Source organism: Choristoneura fumiferana, chromosome 17 (genome assembly GCF_025370935.1).
Source record: "Choristoneura fumiferana chromosome 17, NRCan_CFum_1, whole genome shotgun sequence".
Classification (NCBI taxonomy): Eukaryota; Metazoa; Arthropoda; class Insecta; order Lepidoptera; family Tortricidae; genus Choristoneura; species Choristoneura fumiferana.
In genome coordinates, this window is record NC_133488.1 from 8,175,110 (window position 1) to 8,198,125 (window position 23,016).

The window sequence follows — 23,016 nt, forward strand, 5'->3', positions numbered from 1 at the left end:
AGTATTAATTGTGCGTTGCGCCACTACGTGCGTGGGTGACGAATCCTTGATTGAAAAATAATTATGAGACCATTTAATTAAGAATTGTGCCGCAGAAAACTACTGGACGATTTAAAACTTTATTTTTAGGCATTCGTATGTATCCCTAACAAATATTTAATTTATCTGTTTACTTAACTTCGCGTGTCATAATTTCGCGTACGATTTTTCTGGATAAAAATAACCACATTACTTATTATAAGCTAAATCAATATCAAGCGTTCGAAACTAAAGCTAAATAATTCAGTTCAGTCTGTTTCGTGATATATGAAACATTCAAACATACTAAGGGGCCGTTTCACCATCTTAAGGGGCTGTTTCACCATCCATTGATTAGTGTTAACTGGCGATTAGGTGTGATGCTGTCTCTATTTGTTTTGTTCGAATAGACGGAGACGGCATCACATTTAACCGTCAGTTAACACTAATCAATGGATGGTGAAACAGCCCCTTAATCTCATTTACTATATTGATTGATGTGACTAAATTTATTATTTGTTTTTTAATAATTTTCGGAATCAATAAATCTCAACTGACCTAGTTCATGAATTTTGCTATCTTGTTTATACCATACAGTTTTGCTGAAAATTAAGCTCTCTCCTTGCATTTAAGTCAACCAAAGCACATTATAGTTATGTATAAAAGCATGGTACAGTCGAGTTCATAAACTTCTGAGCAAACATTTGATCAAAAATATGTGAATACGACTCTATTGTTAACGGCGTAGAAGCGTGTTCAGATATTTTTGAACAAATTTTTGCTCAGAAATTTACGAATTCGACTGTAGCTATTTGAATTGCCTAAACGGGATTTTTGAGGCTGTGTAGACAATTAAACAAATTGCTGTGTTCAAACATACCTAGACTAAAAAAATGTTTTTGTAAGCTTTTAGCTTTTTTATACGTTAGGATTAAGCTCCAACACATAACTGAGAATCAGACTTTATTTTTGAAATCTCTGAAAAAGCTCACAAAATTACTGAAGGTAACGTGATACGATCCATTCAAAATATTCGTAATGAGTTCTACCGACTCAGTGTAGCACAGAAATTAAATTTTAATTTGTAAATTGAGCTGCGCAAAATTACCACGCAACATCGCACAAATTCTTCAGAGCTTTGAATTTAAACACATTGCGAGAAGCGTCGTGATGGAGCTAATAGCTTTGTGGATGTAAAACACAAAGAGTATGTTTTCAAGGAAAAATTACTGTTCCAGTTTGTGACTATGTGCTGAGAATGGTATATAATAAACAACTATTCAGTGATTTAAAGCTTTGTCTGTGCAACAAATAAAATTATCTTCAATCTTGGTTTTTATCTTATAAGTAGTATTTCTGTATTAAATGTATAACTAAATAGTATTTATGTACGTACAATGGCTTAGGATCTTCCTCGTCGCAATCCTTGCCATATCGGCCAGTGAAAGTGACATGGATCTGTCATCCTGTGAATCAGGAAATGACTCGCATATCGCATGCTTTGAGATCTTCGACACGTGACGTGCTTCAACTGTTTGCGGAGATCTCATATTGTTACGGTAACTCTCGCTCAGCGTATTAACTGCCTTAAAAAAATCGAGTTGATTTTATTGCAAACATTACAAACGCTAAACATTATAAACAATTTTCTATTAACTATTTATATTCTTAACTTATTAACACGAAACCCTGCTGCTTGCTGATATTTTTTTTCATTCTTTCAATACGAATTATGTGTATTCTAGACTAAAATATTTAGCAAATAGTGAGTGTAAAAACTAAGTTATCAGTAGGTACTAAAAAGATTTGACCATTTAGCCAAATGTTGAGATCAGACTACACTATAATCAAAATAACCACATTTCCATAAATTGTAGGTATAGACTAATATAAAGTCAAGTAAATCTTGAATTCTAAGAGACTAATATTAAAACGTAAATTTCCACGTAATTCGCATTTAATAATTTATTGTACCAAATTTAATTGTTCTAAGTCTTGCTATTCCCATAGTGGCATAAAAAAAAAATTAAGTATGCCATTTAATTTATTCCTAAAACATGAGACCATAGCTATGTCTCTCTCTCTGTAAACAATCAAGTGGGAGGAGCTGATATTGAGAGACACCAGACCAAAGTGAGAACAATACTCCAAGTGAGGCTGAATTTGAGCTTCATACAATTGTAGACAATGGCTCGACATGAAGTTAGTATCGACTCGCTCGGCAGAGGACCCCCAACTTTTGGCAGCAATTTAAGCTTTACTCACCAAATGATCACAAAATTGTACAGAACTCGAAATATTAATTGACACCCAGGGTCCCAATACACTCTGAGAGAACAAAGGGTGAGTTTTCGAACCTAGGCGCTACGGTAAATGGCGCTTTCTTTGTTGTAAATGCGCAGACCTGTGTCTTGAAATGGAATGACATACCTACTTTACTTTGCGCGTGCCGGGGTCGCCGATGGAGCCATTGCGAGTGCTGCCTTCTGGCCGAAAGATGTCGTGTTCCGAATTTTCTGAAGAGCCAGGTCTGGGACACCATGCCGCTGATTAATGCAACGTCAGCGTCGGTGACGCAACAGGATCACAAGTCACGCTGTTTTATCCTCTAAATAGTTTTTAATACTTTTTGTTTTTATGAATTATACATACTTATGTTAGTCTATATTATGTTTATTATATCGTGCAGTGAAGCTGATGGTGATGTACCAGGTGAATTCTTCAACAATTAACGTCCCTGCATAAAAAAAACACTATTTCGTTAAATTGACGATTGATTCAAAGTTGACGTTAAGTTATTCATTGTCATTTAGACAAGTTGGGTAAAAAGTGATCAATACCTAGTACCTACCTAATTGCACCGACTCCAAAAAATCAACGTAAATAACCAAAATTAAAGTTAAATATACTTAATACAAATCTGTACATTCATTAAAAAAACGTTGAATGCGCCTTCGCAGACGTAAATCAAAATATGGATAATACTTTTTAATAAATCTACAGATTTTAGATACTTCCGTATATAGTTGTTTCGGAGTAAATTCAATTTTTGTTTATTTCATTTCTATACATCTTCAGTTAGGATATCTGTGATCTATTGTCATCTACCCATATCTTGCTTTTTCATTAGCTAGCAAACCCTTATTTACAATCAGAAGGAGAAGATAATGAACTTATCCATTTCAATTCGTATTTTGACTTTAAAATAGGTCATAAAACATCAATAGTTATTGCGTGTAAATTATTCAATTAATTTAAAATTAACTAGCGATTTAGTAAGGAATACGTAAGATGAAACGCTGTTTTTTACTGGCCGAGTGGTACAAGTCACAAAATTCTGATCCTATTTATTTGTTAGTAGCGAGCTCGCTCTACGTTTGTCACTGGTACCTACCTCAAATACAGAAGTGGGTAAGGTCAAAGTGGCATCGTTTGCACCTCGCGAGGGTTTCGTTGCGACACGCGCAGCGTAGGTACAACCAAAATGATGCGACGAAAGCAAAACCAAACGATACATATCTCTAGATAACGCTCCCGTATAGTGTCACCGGTTATGCCGGAACAATCATTATATTTCTCATAGGAGATGGGTGCAGGCCGCGAATCGTGAGTATTCAACACGAACACATTGTTAACAGTAAATAATAAAGTGATTTATTTATAAAAAAAATACAATACTTACCTGTTTGCACATATTAATCAAATTTAGTTACTGCCAAAATACCTTCAGTTGAAATAGATGTCGTCGTTGATAACTTCTTCTGGTCGCTTTTGCTGCACAGACAAGTTTTAGTACTCTGTTCGCCCGGCTGGTCGCGAATTTCCATTATTTTGTGTTCAATAATTTTATTTTCGCGTAGTAACAGTTGTTTTTCTCGAAACAAAGCTCGTCTAGTCATTTCAGCTTTCGCGACGCGCTGCCACATCCTCGTCAAGCCACAGGTTGTGGAAATAGCGTTTAATACTAAAGGATCATCTGAGTTCTGCTTACTTATATTTTGTTTGGTTGTCTTGTTTTGTACAGGAAGATGAGGTAGCTCTGATCCGTAAGGGAGAACTTTCTCACGCTGAACTTCAAATTTTCTGCACATTGCTGCCATGCGCAAGATCTTTTCTGCTTTTTTATGAGCTGCGTTTAACCATTCTAGAGTACTATCTGTTGCTTTAACTAGTATTCCTAATTGCGACGTATCTAGTTTGACCCCGTTAATCATGCGCATCTTCAGTCGATGACAAGCCGCTCGGTTCCTGTCCCGCCGATCTCTGAACACTGCCTGTTTAGTACCTGATTCGTATGCCCCCAATTCTGCCCTCAAGCGTTTTAGTAAACCATCACTATTGGCTATTTTCCTACCTTGGGAAGCTATTATGTCAGCCATCATATTTTCTTTACGACGTAGTATACGAACTTGTTTCTGATTTTCTGCAGTTCCGTTTACGTATGCTTTCAGTACAGCCTTATACTCCTCCCACATATTATTATAATCGTTTTCTAAAAAGGAACGCAGGTTTTCTCGTTCATTTGAGTATTTAGTGCGTTCTTCGTCTTCTTTTACTAGATTTTCGCCTCGTGCAGCCCACACCTGTGTGTCGGCCACCTTGTGACTATGATATAACAACAGCTGTAAATGTGTCTCAGCGATGTCGTGGTCCTTCATTATAACAGCTACAGCCTCTTGGCCCCGTATCAGTAGATCCGTCGTCTTGCGGTCGTTATCCTTAGACAGTTCCTCTAACTCTGCGAGAAACTTAACGATCATTGTGTCTATAGTATCGCAAAAGCTGGCTACAGTTCGTTGAAACTGGTCATCCGCGATGTTCATGAGCAACATTGTGTATGCGATTTGATGATCTTTCTTGTCATACGCTCTTTCAAAGCTATTCCACATGATTTCAATATCCTGTTTGAAGATTGGTTCCTTTATTTGTAGCATAAGAGCCCGCCAATTGCGGTCCAGTTCATCACGCTTTAGCGATTGGGCTTTTAGTTCCCGTTCGAGCTGAGCGCGTTTTAATCTCCTGCGTTCCGCAGCTTGTGCAGCGAGTTTTGCTTCTTTCTGTTTCTTGGATGGCATACTAAATCATGAAATAAATAAATATCCTTTTAAATTTTTGTTTGTTCAGGTTTGTTTGTTTGTGTATAATGTCAAAGTCTCTGTGACAATGTACCATCAAACCACCATTTATCCAACCTCTACATTTGCACAATAGGTAGGTAATCAAAAAGTTATTGTTGCCTTCAGCGGTAGCCGTACTTTCAGGTTTCCTTCACATATCTTTCGCATTTAATACGTACAATTTAGTCATAAAAGTAGCGGTCAAATTACATAAATTCCGACAAAGCTGAATTTTAGTGGAGACCTTAGAGTTGATCCCATGTGTGCTAAAAAGTTATTCGGGGTAAAATGTCAATATTTGCCTGGGCTACTTTTTGATAAAAGTTACCAATTTCGAAAAAAAGGACAAACAAACCTAATTTTTTTGACTTTTGGCCTCGAAGGTGCGACCAAACCGCTGCTTAAAAAACGGTGACGGCACGGAATCGCACTGACGCACCGTATGCGCACCGTTTTTATCGCATGCTCACCACACCGCTGCTTAAAATACGGAATCGCAATGACGTGTCGTAAACTTCAGGTCTTTACCGAACAAGTTGTGACGTTTACGGCACGTCACTGCGATTACGCACCGTTTGCGTATTACAAACCCAAGGTCTATTTCATATTTAGGTCTAGGAGTTTTTAACTACATGAATACAGACCTCTAAAATTAGTCCGTCTATACGACGCGTTGGGTACTTGTAGCTTCATACCTAAAATGCGGAGTGCGCCCGGCCTGACTCAAATAGCAATAATAAATTCGGTAACGTCTGTACTTATCGGTTAGCCTATTTATTACTCAGGGCCCAAGTTTTTGATGTTTATAATATTTAAGAATTTTATAAAATAAATCGAGCCTAATTTACATCTTAATCCTTACCTACTTCGTAAAAAGAACAATATTTTTCTTACAGGCCCGCTACCAATCACTCGTTGGGGGCAGCGAACCTTTACAAAGCTACCTCCACAAGCGAATAGCAGAAAATCTAAACAGCGAAGCTGCTCTCGGAACCGTTACAGACGTCGCTCAATGCGTGGAATGGCTGCGCTCAACATTCCTCTATGTAAGAGCGGCTAAGGATCCGAAGAGGTATCTTGGATTACCTCCGGCAGCGCCCACACATTTGATCTTGAAGAAAATTGAAGGTAAGAAATCCGTTACATGAATGAACTAAAAGAATTTCTTTGCTCACCCGCGACCTTATGATAGTTAAGCTTATGCAAAATATGCGTGTTAATGCAGTTCCTCCACCTCCACACTGTAAGAACACACACAAATCACGCAAATCCATCTATCACCACCACCACCACCACCACCACCGTTTCGAAATCAACCAGAGCTCATCTTCAGAGCAACACAACCGTACACCATGCTACCAGATGTTAGACAAACACAGACCAGATATCAGAGATACCAGATGTTAGACAGATACGGGAAAATTAAAAATCCCGTTTTTTCCCGTTCCCGTGGGAATTTTGAAAACTCCACTCTCAATGCTCCTCTACACTTCCCAAGCAATCTACATGCCGATTTTCAGCTTTCTGCGTCCAGTTTACTGGACGAACTAAAACGAAAAATCCCGTTTTTTCCCATTCCCGTGGGAGTTTCGGGAAATTATAACCGGTAAATTGCAACCGGTGGATGCAAGTGGCGAGTTGTCGTTCATTGTAATGTTCTAAGAGAGGCCTTTGTTCAACAGTGGACGTCCTGCTGATGTCTGGCTGATGATGATGATGATGATAAGTACTATTTGTTTAGGTACCCGAAGCTTTGGTTAACTATACCTACAATTATACAACCTTTTCGTGAATACAAAAGTAAAAATAATAGAAAGTAAGGAAATAAATACATAACTGGAAATACCGACATAGCTGGGAAAATATGCAAGTAGAAGTGGCAATGGGCGGGCCACATCGCTCGAAGAACAGATAACCGTTGGGGGAGAAAAGTTCACGAGTGGCGACCACGAACCGAGGACGAAGCGTTGGCAGGCCTCCACCAGGTGGACTGCCGATATTGTGAAAATTGCGGGAAACCAGTGGGGCCAGTGGCGAGTTGTCGTTCATTGTGGCATTCTAAGGGGAAAGCAATTGCTCGGCAGTGGACGTCTTCCGGCTGATGGTGATGAAATACATAACCAACGCGAGTTGCGTCATATTACTGTTAAGCATATCCAATACAGTTCAGCTTAGGTTGGAGGGTAACTAAAACTAACTAACTAACTAAGGGCGCCGCGCGCCTGGTTCTCTTGGTCCTATTAAAAGAGATTGTCGGCGAATACAGGGAAAGCACAGAACATCTGTACGAAGTAGAAGAGACTTGCATTGATACTACGATTTTGTCTTCAGACGGTGCGTTATTCAGGCACCGTAAAGAAGCTGAGTGTCACCATAGCCACGACTATCTCATTAAAGTAGCATATCAAGAGGTCATTAATCACTACATGCACTAGATCATAAAAAGTAGTTTTATGTCGCCTAGATTCAGCATAAATATGAACTTTACGAACACGAGCAGTGAAAAAAAAATGTTGCTTTAGTAGTGCGACGAGTTTAGGTAGTTACAAATGAAACTAAACGATGTTAAAATTACTAAAATATAAAACATTTTGTCATTTATTTTTATTTTACTTCATGGTTAAGTTAAATATACAAATTAATTAAATAAGTTAAGGTTAGGTAATTATTTTTCAAACAAAATCAAATATTATCGCCACTCCCTGGGACTAGAATGAGGTATATTGTCATTGATTGCTTCAGTTGTAGCAAACTACGAACACACAATTGTCTTATAAGGGAATATGAACATGACAGTCATTATAAAATACCAATAAATGACGACACCTTACGAATAAGTAAACGTGATTCAACCGCATTGAACTTTTGAGCCTTTACAGCTAATTGGTAATGACATACTGATTACATTTTATTTCCCGAGAAAACTTGCTAGTACCTACCTAATAGTATTTTTCTAATATGCGTAATATTACGACAGATCTGATTATGCTCTATATTCATCAGCCCTATACTACGAAGTGTAAAATTAGAACTTCGTCTCTTGCCGTCCCGCTGACGCTAAATTTATTTAATACGAAAGTGAGAGAATTTCTTAGTAGCCCCCAGTTTCGCCACAGATAGATACCTACGTGCTAAAATTGTAGAAAAAAAACCTGCATTATTTATTGGCAATTATTGTAGTAATTAAAATTAATATTGTAGCAATAAAAACGTGATGAAATGTAATAATCGGTTAATATAAATTATTCCGGTATGTATTATTTTATTACCGTGTTGTTTATTATTTTCGTCTCTTGAACGAGAGTAAACAACTCTACCAATAGGTATGACGATAAGAATCTTTTCATTATCAGTCTGAACATCTTCATTTGTAATTCAAATTGCTGCTTCACGTTTTCTCATACATTCAGGAAATCATGTATTTTTTTGCATCCAACAAATAAATATTTTTGTTATGGTTAGGCTTATCTTCAAACAAATGCGGTAATTTTTTGATGGTTGTAAACAAATTATCACTATTATGGCATTCTTAACTTCGTCTGCCGTTTATTTGCTGGCTACTAACACCAGTGGTAGTAATTAAATGTGTGGGCGTATCTATCTATCAACTTATTGCCCTTGCCCCAAATTACCTACTTTCATAATAATTAGTACGTAAAAATATACTTGTGCTATATTCACCTACCAGCCTCACCGCCAATGGTCGTAGCAGCCGTCATAGAGTACATTTTCGACTGCCAACTACGACAGCACAAAACTAGCAGTGGGAAAGTAATCTCCATATTCAAAGTCAAAGTAAAAGTCAATATATCTTTATTCAATTTAGGCCAAAACAATCACTTATGAATGCCAAAAAAAAAGACTACCACCGGTTCGGAAAAACCTCTGTTGAGAAGAATCCGGCAAGAAACTCAACGAGGTATATTTTTTTAAACAGATTTAGAATATTATTAAATGATATCTATACATCACTAGTATTTTATGCAACTGTATCGTAATAGGGGTCCTTAAAACACGAGTGTGGGTTTATCATAATAGGGTCACATGAGTGTTTTAAGGCCTAATTACGTACAGTTGCATACAATATTTTATCTATATCCATATATTAAATCCTCTATCATGTGTTCAAGAACCATTGAGAATGACCTGCATTAACGAGAACTAGGTAGGTATGTCTGCCCCACGAGCTGCGCCCGCTGCGCGCGCGACGACCTGCTGCCCTGCTGTAATGATGTATGAAAAAAAAAAAGCTGTTTATTTCAATAAAAAAATACACGTACATTTCATTAATTAACTACTAATCCTTAATTAATAGGAAATCTCATTACGATACAGATTTCTTATCGTAATAACCTTTACGATACAGCCGTGTTCATAATAGAATCCAATGTCGTAATGCTGGTCATTGCCTATGGTTTTTGAACGCATAATTGAGGATTTACTATATGGGTGTAGATAAAAGTATTTAACACAACTTTATTTTTAACACAGTAGGTTCGCTATTTGAAGGGATCGCTTATGCGGATCGGAATTATTTCCAAATATCCCTGTCCATGAAATAATCATTAACTTTATAATACGCCTTAGATGTTAATGTCTTCTAGACAATAGATCTGAATTTTGTATCCGTTTCATTTATAATATTTTTGGAATTTTATTATAAAAATGTATGCAATTTCCCAGAAACGACTTTTTGGTTTTAGCCAGTCTGTAAGATGGAACTTTAAGCTTCCCTGTATTTCTAGTAGCCTTTGGCTTATCGACGTTAGTGGGAAAATCATACGAGGAATGTTCTTCCTTACATACATGATTATTTCAAAAACATAAAGCGACGGCAGGGTTAGGTGTCAGTACTTAATCACGAAAAACTTTTCCACGAAAACTTTTTCACGAACGACTTTATCACGAAAAAACTTTATCACGAATAGACTATATCACGAAAATACCATATCACGAAAACAAATTATTGGCAGCAAACCATGCGGATATCACGGACAGGGTTTGATTGGGTTTAATGAAATCTGTATCTTCTACTAACCTTGAACAGTAAAGACGTGTCGTCAGCAAACATAACTATACCCGACTTTTGGCTTACCATATAAGTTAGGTCATTTACATAAATAAGATACAGGAATGGGGCAAGAATGGATCCTTGTGGCACTCCCATTTCGACCACAGATTACCGCCTATATGTTTAATACATATATATTAATTATATTATATCACAACCGCTCCAGTTTACAGCAGCCATTTTATACGACCTCGTCGGGGTTCCGGCTTAAGATGGATGGGATGAATCTTTAGCATTTGTCGACGCACGCAATCGCGAGATGTGCAACGTAAGTGAGGGCTGACATGCGATTTTATCTCTAAGTACGTTTATGTTTCTTTTCGCGGAATATTGAAGTAAAAATTAACGATCGTGTTCGTTTAATTTATTCTGATGATGATAAATTATGTACCTACTCGTAAGAGGTACTTATTACCTGTAGTTAAATAAAGAAAAATTCAAAAAAAACTGTAACAAAAAATGGAACCGATTACAAAAATACATGATAATAATTTTCTACCAGTCTGAAGTCGGTGCCTCATCACGACCCAGCAGGAGTGGACCTATAGTCGCCTACCTCACCTACGCACTACATATTGGGCTTCAATCAGTCCTGCTGGCTCGTGCTGAGGCAGCGACTTCAGACTGGTAGAAAAATATTTTCATGGTTTTTTGTAGTCGCTTCAATTTTTGTTATATTTTTTTTTCACCCTTTTTAGCGTAAATAATCTAAGATACAATAGTTTCATGTCAACTGCTCGTCACCTTTTACAAAAGATTGATTTTTCCGATGCAGAGACTTTCTTTATTGAAGAGTACTGGTGCTTCACCACCTATCCATTTCACCATAGGCATTACGAGGAGCATAAATTGCTTAGCAACTGTGTTAAAGTAATTGAAATTCAACTGTGATCTTCATCATCAGTTCCACTTCACTAAATGATGATTTTCAAGAGCACGAGTTACTACTAAATATATCAATATTACCATAGGTGTCCCCACAACATTTGAAGACTTTCCTCAATTTCTTTAGGATCCAATCATCAGATCCTGATTTGGTGCTTATTGGACCTAATTGAAAGCATTTCTAGATGAACGCAAAAAAAATCAAATCGGTTCATACTTAAATACAACCGAACCTCCTTTTTTGTAGTCGGTTAAAAATGTGGTTCTTTAGTGAGGTACAGATTGTCGGGTGTCCATGTGCGGGGGTGATTGCTTCCCATCATGTGATCTGCATGCTCGTTTTCCACCTTATATGTAAAGAAATGCAGGAAGATGCTACCCATAAGTATTTAGGTATTGTGCGTATATGAACGCTAGCCCGAGTCACGCTGGACTGTTTTTATAAATAGATCCGGGTTTTATAAATATTAGAATGATTATCTGGGTTTTATAAATATTAGAATGAATCATACGACATTAATCTCGCTACGCGTTTACCATTTGCGGCAAATGCCTTGTTACTGCATGCCCTTTAAGTAAAGGTATTTGAAGACGCTGCCAGTAATGAGGACTTAGATCTTTTAATGCCTACTTTATAAATGCTGATCATCTTCGTATTCCTCAGGTCGTAATTAACATGACGCATTGGTATTTTTCCACAATACATACAAGTTATATAACTAGTTATGATTTTTTTTTTACTTTTTTGGGGTTTGTTTGACAAATGAGTATCTTGAGACTAGTATTAATGTGCAATACTTTATACGGTGAATGTTCTACATTTTCAATGAACAGTATATATCAATGGTACTATCTGATCTAATGGTTCCACGGTGAAGAAAGGCGGAAATCTCCGTGTCTTGGCTAGAAATATGATGGTGGGTAAAAAGTACGTACCTAGGTACTGTATAAATTTGTTAATTCTTAGCTAGAAAAACTTCCTTTTCAAAACACCCTTTTTTGTTAGTTGTCGCCGGGTGCTGTATAATAGATGGAGGAAATTTCAAGAGAATCATTAGAATTGGTTAAACAGTTAGTTTTGCAGGTGGTTGGACTTTGTGCAAGGTCCGCCCGGATTGCTACCACCATCTTGCTCGCTAATCCTGCCGTGAAGCAACAGTGCTTGCACTGTTGTGTTTCGGCGTGGAGAGTAAGTCAGCCGGTGAAATTACTGGCACGTGAGGTATCTTAGGCCTATAGGTTGGCAACGCGTCTGCAATACCCCGGTGTTGGATGGATGGTGATCTCTTACCATCAGAAGACCCACTTGCTCGTTTGCCATCCAGTCGAATAAATAAAAAAAAGTTACAATTGTAAATGTAGGTACTACAAATTAAAAAAAACCGGCCAAGAGCGTGTCGGACACGCCCAAAATAGGGTTCCGTAGCTATTACGAAAAAATTAAATAATACTTTTCTAAGGATTTCGTATTTTATACGGAATCTTCCAAGTTTAGGTATATTTTATACCTTAGGCTGCTATTTACTCATAAACTACTAATAATTCTCAAGCAAACTTGGCCGCTTTAGTTTTTCTTGAAAGTTTGATATACTTACTACCATCCTGATTTTTTTCTAATTTTTCCACCTACCGGTTTAGATTTTAGAGCCCCCCCTCTACTACTACGCTCGATTTTAATGAAAATTTGCACTTTAAAGTTGAATATTTCGAAAACACATCACTGAATCGAAAAATCGTCTTAGCATATCCAACGATACCCCACACTATAGGGTTGGATGAGAAAAAAAAATCACCCCCACTTTACGTCTATGGGAGGTAACCTAAAAAAAAAATATTTTTTTTACTTTTAATTGTACCGTTTTGTCGGCATAGTTTACCTATATATCCGTGCAAAATTACAGCTTTCTAGCATTGATAGTCCCTGAGCAAAGCCGCGGATGGACAGACAGACAGACAGACAGACATGGCGAAACTATAAGGGTTCCGTTTTTGCCATTTTGGCTCCGGAACCCTAAAAATAGGCGGCATTTATAAATAAAATACACGGTAGTATAAATTAGGTTTTCGTTATTTCAGAATTATGCGTTAAAGCTATGAATAGCTTGGCCAGTTCTGGACTAATAACAATGGATGAGGCGAGTTGCATTGAATCTACCGAAGCCGGTCGTCTGATGTCCATATTTTACCTTGACGTGGAGACCATGAAAAACATCATGAAGGTATTTATAACGAAAATTACTAAGTATAGAGTCCTATCTCCAGGTTATTTAGCAGTTACCCAGGCTCATAGGTACTTCAGTGGAATCAATATCATTAATTTTTATTTTTAAAGTAATGTCTTATGTTCGTTACTTGACGAAGCTAAATATATTATGCTATGCTATTTCCTCTTAGTATTTTGTCTGCCGAAGGTTACGTCAAAGATGGGATAAGACGAGAACTGCCACATCCGAAGTTGTGTTAATTTTTTTTGCCATAATTGCCTACTTCGGAATAATGTACCTATGTAAATGTATAGTCACGGCCGTTAATTTGGGACCCACTTAAGATCGAATATCTGTCATTTTGTATGACAATTCAAAGAACTTTTTCACGTAATGGGTCCCGATTTAACGACCGTGACCGTACTCGTATTGCAATATTTTGTTATTTTATCCCAGTAAACTGTTACGTTAATAAATAAAATGTAAAATATATAGGTCTCACTTCGACACTGCTGGGCCCAGGTTTTCTCTCAGAATGAGAGGACTTCGGCTATAGTTCCCACACGGGTCCAAATGCAGATTGGAAATTAACACGCACCATTGAATTTCTTCACCCTGTGCTTGAGGTAGTAGGTTAAACTAATGGCTACCATGAATTCATACATAATTATTTTATGTTTAGTTTATGCCATAAAATAAAAAAATAGCTGTTCAAGTTAGGCTCCTCCGATTTCCTTCTCGGTACTAACTGTTGTTCGCAAATACCTGGTACCAATTTATCACTACCTTCTTGATTTACCGGAGGTCTCATAACGCCGTAACACGAGCGCCATCAAAATTATTTTTTCCACGAACTCAGCCTTAATTTTATTTAACATATCTACTGCGTAAGTAAATCATGATACATGTGTAGTTGTTTTTTATTGCATTTAGAATATTTTAAGAGTTTTTTTTTACCCGACTGCCCGAAGGACTGTTCTTCGAGCGAATCTATGTACGTAGGTAGGTACGTCTAATTCTTTGGCAAGCTCTGTATCTAGTCTAAAAGGCGTCCATTCATATCATAATTCCTCTACGCTTTTTTTCCTTGCTTGTAACGGATCTAGTGCAAAAAAATTGCAGTAGTTATTTCCATTTAAAGTACTGGCAAAGGAACTATGAAAAGTGACGCGGTAATTAGACTAAGTGCACAATCCTAGAAAAAAGATGACGATGACGGTCATTCTCATTCATCTGTGCAATCGTCTAAATTTATGCTGTATGATTGTAGTAAAAAGTGACACGGTAATTAACTGAGTGCGCAGATTTTAAAAAAAGATTTTTTAAAGAAAGAAGAGACCATTCTCATTCATTTGTGCACCAGTCTATTTACCGTGTCACGATTGCGGTTAAAAGCGACACGGTAATTAGACTGGTGCACAAATTTAAGAGAATGGCCGCGATATTTTAGTTCGCTTATAAATTTTAAAACCCACTCAGGGTTTGCGAGTATTAGTAGGTATAATTTTAAATATACATTTTTTTTTTTCAGATTGATGGCACAGAAAATTTGGAGCGTTTGCTCTGGCTCATCTGCGAAAGTCACGAGTTATTTGATATGCACCTAAGAATGGACGAGCGAAGATGTCTCAATCTTCTTAATAGGAACAAGGCAGCGGCTACAATACGGTTCCCTATGAAAGGAAAGATTAGTACGCGGCAGATGAAAATGAACTGGTAAATAGCCACTCTATTTGTTTCGATTACCTACTAATGTGAACAGATCTTAATCGTCTATGGGCACTGGTTTTGGCATAAAATTTCTAACTAATTGAAATTGCTATTACCAACTTACTATATATGTATTTCATTTACAGTATTATTCAAGCTATTTTAGGGTGCCTACACATCCCGGAACCTGCTTTGAACCAAGAAGCTATGAAAGTGATGAAAATTGCTAGCAGGGTTTGCACATGTTAGTTTTCATTGCTTATTTCATTCCTGTGCATAATACATTACCTTTTCACTTCTCATGCTCGTAAACTTGGTATTTGGCCATTCTACTTTTCTTTAACCAGTGATTTTTTGTAATGTGCACTTCAAATATCTTTTTTACAAAAACGGTTAAGTGCTTGGTTTTATCATTATTTAATCATTTAAATAGGCACATAATTAAGCTTACATTTTAAATTATCACTACATATGTATAAAAAGTAATCATTATTATCTATAAAGTAGGTAACGAAGTAGACATGCATGTCCCCGCCATTTGCATGGAAATTGGTGTATTTACCGCTGAGTTACTAATTTTTAGGGTTCCGTAGCCAAAATGGCAAAAACGGATATTATAGTCTCGCCATGTCTGTCTGTCTGTCTGCCCGTCCGCGATTTTTCTCAGGGACTATCAATGCTAGAAAGCTATAATTTTGCACGAATATATATATGTTAACTAGGCCGACAAACAAAATGGTACAATAAAAAATTCAAAAACAATTTATTTTAGAGTACCTCCCATAGACGTAGTGGGGGTGATTTTTTTTTCTCATCCAACCTTTTAGTGTGGGGTATCGTTGGATAGGTCTTTTAAAACCAATACGGGATTGTTAAAACGATTTTTCGATTCAGTGATCTGTTTGCAAAATATTCCACTTTAAAGTGCAAATTTTCATTTAAATCGAGCGTGTTTTTACCTACAAAATTTCTATAAATTTAATGTTTTCTTGCTTTAGAAGATTAAATTTAATTATTTCAGTTTTTATTTAAGTTATTTACACTTCACCAGGTATGCCTTATATTTCACAAAAGATTAATGGCTACTTAAAAGTAGAATGGTCCATTTATGCTGGATTTAGACGATGTAAAATGAATGACTTGATAAGCTCTAGTGCATTTTGTAAAATCTTCGTCTAAGACCAAGGTAATCAGGCATCAACAGCCACGATCGATAAAAGTTTTAAAATAAAGTTTTATTATTTATAGTTTTTTTATTCATATTAATTCATGCAAACAAAAAAATTTGATAAGCTGTTATAGAAATAGCAGCAATAATAACACATAAATAAAAAGATTGTAACAAAAGATAATGAATGAACTTATAATTTAATAACCTACACTATTGCTGTTTAATTTCCTCGCAATCGAAGTGAAAAGCAGAGTGTATAACTTGCTTAGCAATGGCAGCAATGGTGATGGTTTTGAAACTATCTCCGTATTAGTAACAGTAATGACATATTCTCCAACAGGTTTAGTAAGATACGTGTCACGTCCAGAATTAGTAACCCAGCAGCCGCAATGCTTCTCAGCTGTGCTGAACTCCATCGTACTGGGCAAATGTATAAACGCACATCTATGGGAAAACTCGCCCTATGTCAGCAAGCAACTGAAAGGGATAGGGCCAACGTTCAGTACTTTACTGGCCAGTGCTGGTATAACCAACTTCATGCTTTTGGAAGAGAGTCATCCTCGAGATTTGGAAAGGGTAAGGAAGCAAGTCCCAGAACATTTACTTATAAAATATATGTATATTGCGACAGCTGTAATTAACTGAGCTCTAGTGTTTTAAGAGGTTTAAATATAAATTATAGATAATGAATAAAGGCCCACCAGCAGGGAACGTACTAAGAAAGCAAGTCAGCTTGTTACCAAAATATCAGTTAACTGTGACACCAATTGACACTAAAAAGATCACTGTCGAGCTGCTACTTTTAAACCACGACCACTTGGCCGAGAATATAGATCAGCTCACTGCAGGTGACAGTCATAAGAGCTACTTGATTGTTGGGGATTCCGAAAATAATTTGCTATTGCTGACGTCGTTCAAGTAAGATAAAGTTAATACTGCTTTATTATTGAAAACAGCTTTATGAGAATAAAATTAGCTATAGCTTGCTTGCTTCTTATGTTTGAATTTACAGAGATAAAGTTTTGATAGGCGTCTACGATGGCAGAATAAAATTTGAAATTACGAGAAAACTAAGTGATGAACACAAGATAATGATCCATTGTATTAGTTCCAGTGTCGGTAATTTTTTTTTTAAATAACTTTGTATATTACTTAATAGAGATTACTTGCAACATCTTGAATAATATATTGTATTTATTTTAGTTGGGATCGACGCACAAGCTCATTTTATATTCCTAGAGTTGGTACCCCAACCTCCACGAAAAAGTGACTTTTTTTGTAGTCTAAACCAAAACCTACCTACGAGGAATATTACAGGCGTTTACGAAGAACGAAAACGGAAACCCAACAGTGAAATTGATATCACGCAATGTAAAGAAAAGAAAAAACGAGAAAATACTTTGACAGAAAAATTAAAAGCATTAAAAGAGAACTTCGGTAGAACTTCCAAAGAATTAAAGAGCGATATAGACAAATCAGCAGAGACATCTAGCAAACTATTGAATGACCTTATAAATACCCACGGCCACATAAATAGCGGTCAAAAATTACATACCATTAAAGATTCCATAGTGGAACATCCCATTGTAGACCTTACCAACGATTTTATACATGAAACTTTGCAGGACATTGTGGTAATTGAAGATGATTATGACTATATTGATGATACAGAAATCGACAACATTTTAAACAGTATAGAATCTGAAATTTCAAAAAATGACCATACTTCAAATAAAATTCTTTTAACTCCTGCGACGAAGAATTTAAACCAAAACTTGGCAGTTCCACAAAATAGCAAAACTGAGACTGAGATAAAAAATATTAATACAGTCACAAAAGATTTCAAAGAACCTGCATGTAGGGCAGGGTTCATTAGAGATTCGACTAAGCGTAAAAACATTAATATTAAATCAAACTTCAGTATTATTGATTCGATTCAAAAGAAAGCAAAATATGATGACATTGAAATTTCACAAAGTAATGAATGTGGATTTTCAGAGACGATAAAATGTCAAGTACGCAATTTTTTACAGCGCGCAAATGCATCAAACTTAACATCGCCTGGAATACATAATAGTTTTTCTAGAATAGATAATATGGAATTGCCAGCTGTTCATGTAAAGAGAAATAAAAGTACAGAGAAGAGTGCAAATTCGCAAAATATTGAGCAAAATTCAAACACTGGTCTTAACAAAGAGGAAACTAAATTGGAAATCAAAATTCCTCTTAATAAATTTATATATCAAGATAATGGTAATCATGAATTACAACCTAAAATAGACGATATTGAACTACCACCTGTACATATTAAAAGAGTTTCTGTTGCAGAGATGAGCATAAAAATGCCTTATATTGGTATTGGGCAATATAATTCCGAAGCCGACAATGATATTAATGAAACCGTTAATGGTAACGACGTCGAAACACAAGAGGTGAAGCCAGTACAAGAACAAGAAAATAATGAACACAATAATATACATTTTGATGAACCAAATTCTTCAGTGAACAAACACATAGAAATATTACAAAATGTGGACGAAGCAATTCCAGATAATCAAATTGTCATTATGGAAAAAAAAGTGATACCATTCCAAACATCTGTTTCATATGAAAATAAAGTTGAGCAAAGCGACAATACTACATACAAACATTTGATTCCATATCAACGTCAACTAGAAGGAGGGAGGGAGGAATCCACAAAGAATTCAACCATACCGGAGGGTCAAATCAGTCTTCAGTCGAGGAGATTAATATATCATAAACCAATAATTATAAGCAATTTTCCGTTAGTTGATAAGGACGAAACTACTGAAAAAATATTTGAAAGTAAACGTAAACAAGTCGAAATAAAAAAGAGACCCTTGTTATCATATCAATTCGATACTGAAGACGTAATTTTACCGTTAAATGATTCTAATGTTCTTGGTAACAGGCCAGACCCGAAGCTCGCTGAAAATAAAATGGAGAAACTTAAAGTTCCTTTGAACGCATCTTTGATTCCACATCTATATGAACAGATAAATATTGAGAATGTTAACAATGATGCTAATGCATTTAGCACGGCTTTAGACCTGCCAGATCCCTTAAAACACGTTACACGACCTTATCCTTTTAAAATATACAAAAACACAGCTGATAATATGGTGAAATGGCATAGTCCCCCTTATACTACCAGTTTTAATCCATGTATACAAAATCTAAATCTGGTAACAGCATGTTCTGACGATAATAAGGAGACCCAAGTAAACAAATATTCTTACACATCAACAAATTTTGACGTCTGTACAAAAAACAATGCTGATCATCAAATTCGGATAACAAGAAAGCTTATGGTAGATGTAGATATAACAGAATCAGTAACACGAGAAAAAATTAATATAAAGAAAATGAATTCGCAAGATGAAAACTTAGATGTTCAAAATGCTCGAAGAGATAAAGTAAAAGCCAATCTGCCAAATAGAAAGGTTGAAAACCATGTACAGAGTTTAGACGAGATCAATACTGATGTGGAGCTTATTGAATCTAATAATACATTAAAATGTGATGAAAAAGTAAAAGCTCAATTTGAGAATGAAAAACTATTTTTACCAAAAAGAACGGCTGACGACCATCTACGAAGTATAGATGAGACGAATACTACTGTGGAGCTTGTGAAATCTAATAATCCATTAAAATATGTTGAAAAAGTAAAAAGCCAATCCGAGAATGAACAATATTTTTTACCAAAAAGAAAGGTCGACGACCGTGTACAGAGTTTAGGTGAGACCAATACTATAAATGTGGAGCTTTTTGAATCTAATAACTCATTAAAATATGATGAAAAACACGTAGATATTGTTTACGACAAGGATGATAAATTAAAACACTGCACTGCAAACAATAGTGTCAGTAGTATATTGCAAAAATACAGTAAAATTTTGATGTAAGTAAAAAGTAGAATACAAGCAATTATAAATTATTAAGTAGGTCCATTAGTTATGTATGTGTACAAATTTCGATAATAACAATTTTACCTATCAATTTCAGCAAACCCGGAACAAACAGCACACCAACCATCAGTAGAATTAACATCAATGGTACCTCTACCGCGCGTACAAAAACTAATCAGTTTACGCCCAATGTAGCCAAGTCAAGACGACCTTTTAGAATAAGAGACATTCACACCATGGATATGCCAACTGAAACTACTATTGAAGTTAGTCGATCTGCTACGAATAAATTGTTAAAACCAAATCTGGAATGTCTAAAACAGACAATGATTAAAGATAATGAAGATCAACCACCTGTAATGGAAATAGAGACACAACATAATTTCAATATTTCCGGGCAAGATTCTCAAGTTAACGAACAATCTCCTATTAAATCTCCAATATCTGTTCTAAGTTTAGAACTGGACCCTATAGAAAACATTAAAGATGACAATATGTTTAATCCAAAGGCGCTGCTGCAATACTTTAGTGTAGATAGTAAATTAAGTGATAAGGAAATAATAGACCCTCCATTAGAATTCTGCGATGCTTCAGCTTATTCACCAACTATACCAACACAGCATGTCACAGATAACCTTTATGAATACGACTGTGACATGCTACAGCATTCCACCTGGGAGGATGAAAATAATTTAGACAATAACAATAGTGATTTCAATGACACTTTTAATTCATCGCAGAAAAAGGTGGAAACATGGACTTTGATCCGGGATGACGAGAATGCCTACACGTCACAGCCAATTTCTTCTGTTCCTTGGGTAATTTCGCAAAGAGCTGGCAGCTCACAAGCGAGTTCTGTGTTTAGTTCAAATCGGACACGTTTGGGCCACTATAAATTTGTTCGCAAAAAACCGCTCAGACCTCGATAAAACGTAATCATCTTATTTATCTGAAGTAAAATAAAAATAAAATGTTTATTACCTACTAAAAATAAATTATAGAATTAAATGTGCTTTTTTTTATTTGAATTATTGTACACAAACACATGAAACAATGATGACATGAAATGTTAACAAGACAAAAATAACTAACCGAAGATAAGTATTTACCTTAACTAAAAGCATGATATTAAATAAAAAGATAATTCTTAAGTAACTACGTAGAATTATTTTTGTGGTCGAAAAAAGGATAGGTAGACAGGTGTGAATATTCAAGCAACCTTCATACTGAATTTCAAGTTTCTAGGATAACTGAAACTGGAAGTTGGTACTTAAGTATTTCCCGGCAATTAGCACGGAAACAATTGACAAACGGTGAGGTTGAAACGGATGTAATATTTCCAAAAGTGCTCATGCGATATCCAAACTTTATAGTTGGGGATCGTTCTTACCTTTTAGCTCCATAACATAAAAAAAAATTAACAAAAAAGTAAAAGTACTTAAAATATTTTCAAGGGTTTTGTAGTCGGTTCCATTTTTTGTTATTTTTTTTATTTTTTTAGTCGGTTTACCTTTTTTGTAAAAAAAAAAGATTTCTCACTTTTTAGTGATTCGTAGCCAAAGTAACCTACATCTCACAACGATTCCACTAAGCCCAAACACGACTTAGTAACGTTGTTTTATAACAGAGTTCCGTTTCCTACCTTCTGGCTTCAGCATCAAATCAGTTGGAAAAAAATCATTAACTTAAAGCTTATTCTTAGTCGCTTATCTAGGTATATTAATCATAATCGTTTATAGACAAGCGAGCATTAGCTTAGCTTTGATGAGTTCCATTGGTCATCTACGGTCTTTCATTATAGGTCCAGGTTACCAAAATGATACATTCTGAATGTAAATGCTCATCTTAATGCTAAAAATGCCAAAATCGCCATAGGTGTGCCTATAAAATTTGAAGTTTGCCCTCGATTTCCCTAGGATCCCATCATCAGATCTTGACTTGGTGACAATGGGATCACCTCAGAAGAATACTCTTTCGAATAAAAAAAGAATTTTGAAAATCGGTCCACAATTGACTGAGTAATTGGGGAACTTACATAAAAAAAATACAAACATTGGAACATAGAACCTCCTCCTTTTTTGAAATCGGTTAAAAACGTTCAGCCTTTATACCATGACGAAGGTCTGGCTCCATTGGGATCTTGGTTCATCCTGCCTGGCACACCAATTAAATTTCTTTTTCTCAAAAATGACCGTAAAAGTTTTCATTATTCTTTATATATCAGAAGGTGAAGTGCATTGTTTATGGTCAGCGAAAAATTAAAAAGTTAAAAAGATTGCAGGCGTGCTAGCTCGACAGTAATAAATTAGCGCGCCTGCAATCAGTCACATTTTTTTAAAAAGTTAAAAAGGCCATGGAAATGTTGGCAAAAGTCGTATAAAGCCAAGTCTAATGGCCGGTATCAAATATTTTGTTAGAATTCCGGACTTTTTTTATTCGGTCTGAAACAGCTTGTCGTGTTTTCGGTGGAAAAATACACCAGCTGTATATTTTTTTAATGTAAAAAGGCGGAGAAGCATAAATATTTTATGGCCCATTAACTATCTCTATGACAAAAATCACGTCGATCCGTCGCTCCGTTTAGACGAGAAAGACGGACAAACATACAAAGACACACACTTTCGCATTTATAATATTAGTACCTAAGTATGGATTAACACGGCATAAATTCGCCTTTGTACATCTTTCTCTTGATAACTGTTAAATTATGCATGTGTGTCACTTCACGTACCTACAGTTAATACCAAAATATAAAATTAGCATCGCTATGAGCACGGAACCACACGCACTTGGTCTGTCTTCTGGCACAGTGCCGATGAAAAGCGCAAATGAACCTGGTGAATTTCGGTGTTTCGCAACGGTTTCCTTCATCTAGGGAGAAATTTGCCAAGAGTCCCATCGGATTATTCGC

General features: G+C 36.0%; 2 protein-coding genes across 2 annotated transcripts in view; one reads left to right on the top strand and one right to left on the bottom strand.

Moving 5' to 3' along the window:
• The window catches only part of LOC141437155 (uncharacterized), a 40,639-nt gene extending 19,605 nt beyond the window's left edge, over positions 1-21,034 (top strand). Inside the window, exons 13-22 of the mRNA XM_074100420.1 lie at positions 6,032-6,263; positions 13,168-13,310; positions 14,827-15,011; positions 15,152-15,249; positions 16,517-16,752; positions 16,859-17,094; positions 17,189-17,295; positions 17,380-18,429; positions 18,505-20,098; positions 20,203-21,034. Of these exons, the coding sequence (XP_073956521.1) occupies positions 6,032-6,263; positions 13,168-13,310; positions 14,827-15,011; positions 15,152-15,249; positions 16,517-16,752; positions 16,859-17,094; positions 17,189-17,295; positions 17,380-18,429; positions 18,505-20,098; positions 20,203-21,034 (4,713 nt within the window). The remainder of the gene's footprint in view (positions 1-6,031; positions 6,264-13,167; positions 13,311-14,826; positions 15,012-15,151; positions 15,250-16,516; positions 16,753-16,858; positions 17,095-17,188; positions 17,296-17,379; positions 18,430-18,504; positions 20,099-20,202) is intronic.
• LOC141437150 (dynein regulatory complex subunit 2-like) lies at positions 3,705-5,153 on the bottom strand. Its single transcript, XM_074100414.1, has one exon. The coding sequence runs from the start codon at positions 5,091-5,093 to the stop codon at positions 3,714-3,716; it is 1,380 nt and encodes a 459-aa protein (XP_073956515.1). The 5' UTR covers positions 5,094-5,153; the 3' UTR covers positions 3,705-3,713.
• Positions 21,035-23,016: the final 1,982 nt, after the last annotated feature.